We start from the raw sequence: 7,635 nt of genomic DNA on the forward strand, positions 1-7,635 counted from the left end.
ACAAAATAAATGTATGCACGATGGCGAGCGAGGACGCAGTCTTCTGTTAGATGTGTACATTTGTTACTTTGGAATAGCGAGCAATGTTGATACATTGTATTATTTCATTGCCTGTTATTACCAAGAGCACAGACCAGTCCAAGTAGTTCACCGGCATGCAGTGTCAGAGAGGTGAAATGGAACACTCTTTCGCGACAGGCATGCTTTACAGCAACAACAAAAAACGTTGTCTTTAGTTGGCCTAAATGTTCAAAAAATATTTCCCATATTAACGGAATGCCTTTTTCCGTTAATATAATTTCACAAACCATGTCGCGGGCCGTTTTAAACTAATCCCGGGTTGTTCATTATTGGTTTGATTACAAACAACATTCAATCATGTTATCTAGCTAGCCAACAACCTGGTAATTGACAGTAGGCTTAGGCACATTTGATTGGCACAGGAAGGAAAAGGGTCTGCTACTCATGACGTGCTTCAAAAGGTAGAATTCATATAGGCCTAAACTATATCAAAAATCGATTACTTTCTGGTGCTCCTTAAATTCTGTTTGGTGCCTATCCTTTTAAAAGTTGTTAGCATGGGACTATGTGTGTTTCTGGGAGGGAGAGTGGTGTGTATGAGCGTGAGGAAATGTCTTAACTGAAGAGTAAAGGTTCCAAGCAGTGTTTTCCCCTTACTGACAATGACATGCAGATCATTATGCATGTATATTCCTCCAGCCAAATATGACCAAATCAGCCATTCTATTATACAGTGTGAAGTTAAATTCAATGTGTTGTATTGAGTAGCAGTGTGAATTTCAGTGACAGGTTTTTGGAGAACGTTTAGGTAACAAGCTTCCGAGGGACAGACAGGGCGAACAGGATGGTCGGACACTTATTTTTCCAACGTGGCATCATGATACTTGGCCTGATGTAAAATGTTGGTATCGTGACAAGCCTAGTAAGTTTAGACAGACATTGTATGCGGTTGGTTATAGTATGGAGAGTACGAAAGATAATAAAAAATATATATACAATTACAACATTCATTATCTCATTGCAATGTGCCTGGTAATAATGAAATTCTAGTTTGATTTGTCACACCTAGGTGAATATTCAAATCAAAAGGCACAACTTAATGTCAAGTTGACTTTTAAAACAAGCACCCCTCAGAAAAGCATTATCAAACAATGGATTTACATTGAATATCCAACAACGCTTCACATGGTACAAATCCGATGCACCAAACCACTTTGAACATTTCAACATAAAACTCTCATGGGGATGGTTGGTGACAGTCTAGGGAAAACGTAGGACACACTGTGCCAAAGTCATAGATGTACTTTCTTGTAACGAAGTATTGTGTTAAGGCAACTTCCCGCCTCGTAACTGCTTGAAGAACCTTGTCCGAAGTTTAAAAGTTCTGATACATGGTAATACAAGGGAAATGTCTACTGCTGTAGAGCCTGACTTGTTTTGCAATGTTTTTGTAAAGTTGTCACAGTCTAATGGTTGTCGACCATGCAGTTTTTCGAGAGTTCGGTCTTCATTAAGCCACCGTTCCGGTCCTTGTATTTCCTTCAAAGTGAGAAGACCCATGGCAGGGTTGGAACTAAAATCAACTGCTGCCTTGGCCCTCTGAACTGGGCCTTTCTTCCCCTTGTATTCATAGCAGCGTTTCGGTGCGTCTTATGGTTGGCGAAGCCATCTCCAATACTCTATCTGACAGCATGTCACATGATGCATGTATGTATGAGAGCACGTGTCAAAACAAAAAAAGGGAAAACAACTTTGGCCCATGCACTATCTAACTTGATGTTGGGTTTAGAAAGTCAGAGCACCTGTTTACATGGCAATTGACAACCTGGCCCTCGTAGGTTTCGCCGATAGCTTTCTTTATCGGTTTTCTTTCCACAGAACCAAGTGAATGCTATGGTCAGGCATGCTCGTGGCGAACACGAGGCCAGAGTCATTTCGCCCATCCAGCCCATTGAGCCAGGAGGTGACTCCCGGCAGGAAGCTGGAACCTCGTTTGGACTTCCTGTAGGCAGGCAGAGGCCAACGACCCGATATCTTTTCTGTCCTCAGGTCCATGACATACAGGAAGTCGGTGTCGAAGAGGAGCGAGAACACCTCGCCGAAGCTGAGCAGGGAAAGGTTGGCGGGGTCCTGCGTTTTGATGACCCTGGAAAGAAGGAGATTCAGCAACTGATTGTTGGCAGGTATGAAGGGCTCCGATACATTCCATGTATGAACACCCACACAACTCCTTTTGTTCGCAACCATGGATATTGTGAGTCATATACTCCAAAGTTCTGAGGATTCTGTGGCTTATTCACAGCAAGTCTAGCAAGGAATCAAGTCGTTTACAACCTGGTTGTTTTGAGGGTTAAAGTTCTGTTTCTATCAGGAAACAAGGCCCTGGGCAGTTTACCTGAGGATATCGAAGCTGGCAAAGTCCCACTGGTAGACCCCCAGGTCCGAGCTACAAACGACATAGCGGCCGTCAAACTGCAGGCGAGGCTGCAGACACACACTACGGTCCTCTGACACAGACAAGGTCTTCAAGCACTTGCAGTTGATTTCCCTGCCTATAGGCCAAATCTGTGAAATAACCAATGATACACACACATTCATTTCTTTATATGTGTGTGAATATATGCATCTCTGTAGAGAAAGCAGCACCGTGGTCAAACTGTGCTGAGGGGGACACTGTATGGAGCCATCTTAAGTATTACAGTGACAAAAGACAAAAAGCACAGGGTTAAATTATTGCATGAAAGTTGAATGGCAGCAGATGCAAAGAACAAATTAATGAACCATATTACCTTTATTTCATATTTGTCAGCACTCAACAGAATGTAGTCGCCAGGACAGTGTACCATGGATTCTACTTCACTCTTCTGAAGAATCACCTACACAAGGGAAATGGTTTGTGAGACGAGTTTGGGTCCTTCATCTAGTATTCTTATTGAACAGTTTGTAAACAAAATGTACCAGCAAAACAAAAGCTGTGAATGTGATAGATAGGGCTTTGCTATAGATTGCAACTGCAAACCCTTCTCCTTTCATCCATTTGCACAAGACAATGGGCACAATCACTGATCTACAAATCATCCCAAATGTCTACTCAAGATTAGCAAAAAATGTTGTGCAATTCTGCCCCAGGTCCTCAACGGATACCCACAAACATGCCGATTCAATTTTCCAGCAATCCTTAACACAACCAAGGACAGGAGGTTGATAGGCAGGTTTACCTTGGTGACCCACTCAGTATGTCCCGTGAGGGTGTTGAGGCAGGCGCCTGCCGACAGGGACCACACCTTCACAGAGAAGTCGGCCGAGCCGCTCACCAGCGTGTCCAGGTCATCCTTGTAGTCCACGCTGAACACTGCCAGAGGCAAGGAGAGAGACCTGGCTTTAGTACACCAACACACATGGCTCTGCCATTTGTGACCATCATAATTCGTAGCCTTAAGAATGATTTTTTTTTTGTAAAATAGAGCTATTTAGACACTGATAAGGTCTCTACAACCGGTCTATGGAGGCTACTTGTAGTGGTAGCTCCCATGCATAAAATCAAAGTTCATATCTGCTTGTCAATCAAAAACCCACTGATCAGCACAGTCCAGCTGTCTCTAGGAAACAATGCCTAACTCACAAAAGTTATTTCCTAAAACCCAAAATGAACAATGGATGAAACACCCCTAAGTCAGGAACTGGGAAAGGTAGGGATCCCAGCGGTACGCTGACCTGCACCCGTGTGCCCACGGAACTGCTGGATCTTGGCACCTGTGCTCCACTCCCAGCAGGCGATAGTGTTGTCAAAGGACCCAGTCACCAGCTTCTGCTCGTCAAACTTCACTGTGGCGCAGGTGTGCGTCTGAATGCCATAGATGCACTGCCCTGTGCGGACGTCCCACAGTTTGGCAGAAAGGTCATCAGAGCCTACAAGATCATTTGTGAATTTTACAACGAGGATAGCCTGATGAAAACAGCTCGGCTGTCGAAACGTTGGTGAATTAAATTATCGCACCGGAGCTCGAGGTTGCAGCTTTAACATTTTATTTTAAAGAAATGTCATCAGAGCCTACGAAATAATTTGAGTTTTACAAATGAGGAATTAAACAATTACATGTATGAATGTAACGACAACATTTTAACAGACGACAAAAGACCTCCAGCAAACTAGCGATTGTTACAGATACTACATTTTGCACAAAAGTGCCAATTGAAGCATTGTCCACAGATGCTAACACCTAAACCTTAAATTCAACCTAACAGGCAAAAGAGTAATAGGCCACCTGGCCAAATTTATGGGAGGAGAACACTGAAGACCACTCCACCACACCCCAGAATGACCATACGCATATAACCCACCTGTGCAGAGAAGGCCGTCCTTGTAGTAGAGGGCGTAGACGCGCGCACTGTGCCCGATGAGCGACGAGGTCTCAAAGGCCTCCTGGTCCTTCAACTGCATCATGCGCAGTTTGGCCTTGAGGTAGATACCCTTCCAGTGCGACGCATCCTGGATGGAGTCATCGATGCGCCAGCCCAGGTCCCGGCACACACCCTGCCACACCTCCGTGCACGCACTGATCACCTACGGGAGTTATCAAAAGGATTATATAGTTCAACCGGAACCGAGGACCAAGCAACCCAAACAAACGTCAAATCTAACTAACTAACCGAGGCAAATCTTAGGAGGAAAAGGTTCAACATGTGGAGGTCCAATATCAAAGTTCACCTCAATAACGTTGGAGTAAGTACCATTTTACAACACACGTTAAAATAGGTCCTTACTTGCGCCACACCACAGGTGTACATTTCTCAATCCAAAATATTATCAGTAACCACATTTCCATCCTGTTATGCGAGTAAAGTCATAGCGTCCAATTTTTTTTAAAATCATGACAGCTGTGATGGAAACAGGAAGTTTCGGTTCAATTTTATAAATAGACACATTTTTTTGTTCAACATGGTGGGATCTTTTTGTGTATGTATAATTAATTGTGGTGGAAACGCCTTTATGCTCCAATATTGATATAATAACCAACATATCAAAGTCAACTTATAGTCACATGATGATACGGATGTGTGGTACTACCACTCAAACAATGCAGTTTATTAGTCTACAGATGAAACAAGTTATGATGATCTTCACAGGGTGGTGAAAGTGCATTGTGATGAGCTTGATGCTCCTTTCCAATAAACATTGAGGGTCTTATTCTGGTGGCATGATGATCGATGCTCGACAAATAAAAATATTTGCAATAACCATAATAACATCATGTAGACTAGCCTACCCGCACTGTATCTGCCAGCTGTTGGCTTGAGCACACGTGCCAAGACCAGAGGAGGCACATTTGCCGTTTGTGACCAAACTATCAGTACAGTTGAAAATTACTTTTGATTTTTATTAGGTAAATGAAAACTTAAGCAAAAAGAAAATGTTTGGTGGAAACACCACTGGTGGGAGAATGCACATTTTCTTTATGCTGATTCTAAGATATTCCCATGAAAATCTGTCACCAATTGGATGGAAACCTAGCTAGTGTCACATGTGGGAGACCCTGGCCTTATTCAATTGCTTGCACACCAGCTACTAACAAATACCCCTTCAAACATACTGAGTTGTACTGTGCTGGCCTGGTTATGCATCCACCAATAGTTGGACAGAACCACACTGGAAAGGTGAAAGTAGAAAAAGAACCATGCCAGCACAGTATGGTTCAGGTCAGCACGATGGTGTGAAAAGGGTATAACATGAAGCCTGGGCCACATTCAGTTTCCAAACATTGCAGATAGAAATGCCATGAATAGAGCCATTCCTTGTTCATGTGTGTCCTATATAACATGTTTTTCTATCTGAACGTTCCAAAACATTGTGTCCTGCTGACCTTTGTCGTACTGCTTATACACCACCAGAGATCCAACCACCATGACAGAGAGAGCCTGACCTTATTCCACTGCTTGCACACCAGGCAGCAGGTTAGCAGGGTCTGCGGGTCGAGCCAGTGCAGCAAGTAGAAGGTGAGCTCCAGGGGCAGCAGTCGCAGGAAGTCCCGCTTGAGCAGCGCCTCCAGTCCGTTGGACAGGTGCCGCAGCTGGACTGCACCGCTCAGCGAGATGAGTTGGTCCAGGGACTGGTTGCGCTGCTGGTCGCTCAGTGTAAGGAAAGAGGCGGAGACCGACTCCAGCCACCCCTCAAAGGCCGCCTTCTCCATGGACACATGAGAACGTCGACCTGCGGTTACAGGGTTCAGTAAACGTTACATACCATTATTATGTGTTTAAAGGTAGACTCAGCGACATGGCGTAGATGCAGAAAGTAAACAAAGAACTTAGTAGGTACATTTCGGCAACAGCTAAGATTGTTGAAGCGCGAGGCTCAACTTCTCGGTTGTTTTGGTCCCGTGGCTACCAAACTAACAGCGTGAAGCGAATCCGTGCACATGGGTGGATAATGTGTGACAGAGTGAAGTGTTGTGTATCGCTAATCTCAACTGCAGTGCTGCTCGTGGCAACATAATTTGGCTGAGTTTACCTTTAAAGCGTAGTTAAAATACATTCTCAAAGATCACCTTTGACTGTTTAGAATATTTCATTAACACTACCAGCAAATGTGTACCTCAATCATTTACTTAGGCCTAACTAGCTAACGTTACATACTTCACAAGTTTAAGGCAACATGAGTTCTTAGCTAACTAACGTAGAGACAAGACTGCCTCTGTTGTATCGAGTAGGACATCTACTGTTCTGACTAGCCAGCTAGCTTTGCCCCTTTTATTTAAAGTAATAGCTAAGAGTTCAAGGAATGTAACTAGCATTTGTAAAGTTAACGTTGTTAAGCTAGCTAGCTAGCTAACGTTAGTTTCAGTAGTAAGGTGCATTGTACACTAACGTGAACATGTAGGTGATCTAGCTAGCTGTAGAAACGGTAGTACAACTTACCATTTCCCGTAGAACCCGTATCTGTGGGAGGTATTGTGCTAGCTAGCTAGCCAAGGCGGACGGGAAAACCTGTTATTCTTTGCGTTCTACAAAACAATAGAACGCTACTTAGAACTATCAGAATATTCAATTTTGCTAGATGTCAAAAGGTCATTAGTTTATCGGCTTAGAAAATAAACGTTACGTTAGCTTTTCTGGCTGGCTAGCTAGCTGGAATGAGGGAATCTGCTTCTTTCCGAAGTTAACGGATAGGTAATGTTACACGCACCAATACTCTTGCGTATACAGTCACGTATTACCTAAACGTAGATGAATCCATTTACTACCGTTAAGCTAGCTATATCCAATCTAACTCGATGGATGCACCCACTGAGGTAATGGCTGGAACCATAGAGATAGATAGAGGACTCATTTTTGTGTATGTGCCATTATAGCGTCTGTGACAGCATAGGCAGCGCCATTGAGGCAATCTCCGGTTTGAAGTAGTCCATTTTCTTTTTCGCGTTTGCCCTCCTCATGACCCGGTTGGACATGACTCCAATAGGGTCACCAGGACGGATCAGCCAATGAAGTCGGAAGTCCTACCTAGTTGACCACATTAAAATGGTGGAAGCCCTCAATTGCGCTGACTATACTACAATGTAATTTTGGCCACTAGAGGCCTCTATCATTCTCTATGGATGCATGCCTTATGTTGCA

General features: G+C 43.8%; 1 protein-coding gene across 2 annotated transcripts; it reads right to left on the reverse strand.

Moving 5' to 3' along the window:
- Window positions 1-757: 757 nt before the first annotated feature.
- Window positions 758-7,401, reverse strand: LOC139552021 (F-box/WD repeat-containing protein 2-like). 2 transcript variants are annotated; one of them, XM_071363357.1, is made up of 8 exons: window positions 6,937-7,401; window positions 5,943-6,229; window positions 4,363-4,585; window positions 3,736-3,930; window positions 3,240-3,373; window positions 2,811-2,897; window positions 2,417-2,586; window positions 758-2,167 (listed from the first exon to the last, which is right to left on the reverse strand). In XM_071363357.1, exons 2-8 carry the CDS (start codon window positions 6,207-6,209, stop codon window positions 1,879-1,881), a joined length of 1,365 nt encoding a protein of 454 aa, XP_071219458.1. In that variant the 5' UTR covers window positions 6,210-6,229; window positions 6,937-7,401; the 3' UTR covers window positions 758-1,878. The 2 variants fall into 2 exon arrangements, with proteins under 2 accessions (XP_071219458.1, XP_071219459.1); XM_071363358.1 differs by lacking the exon at window positions 3,736-3,930 and having other exon boundaries at window positions 1,791-2,167; window positions 6,937-7,247.
- Window positions 7,402-7,635: the final 234 nt, after the last annotated feature.

Source organism: Salvelinus alpinus, chromosome 24 (genome assembly GCF_045679555.1).
Source record: "Salvelinus alpinus chromosome 24, SLU_Salpinus.1, whole genome shotgun sequence".
In the NCBI taxonomy this organism is placed as follows: Eukaryota; Metazoa; Chordata; class Actinopteri; order Salmoniformes; family Salmonidae; genus Salvelinus; species Salvelinus alpinus.

Excerpts from the sequence above, each read along its gene's own strand:
- LOC139552021 (XM_071363357.1), bottom strand. The coding sequence starts at position 6,209 with ATGGAGAAGGCGGCCTTTGAGGGGTGGCTGGAGTCGGTCTCCGCCTCT. Across the intron at positions 3,931-4,362 it reads GGACGGCCTTCTCTGCACAG|GCTCTGATGACCTTTCTGCC; the intron begins GTGGGTTATATG and ends ATGATCTTGTAG. Across the intron at positions 3,374-3,735 it reads CCGTGGGCACACGGGTGCAG|TGTTCAGCGTGGACTACAAG; the intron begins GTCAGCGTACCG and ends TGCCTCTGGCAG.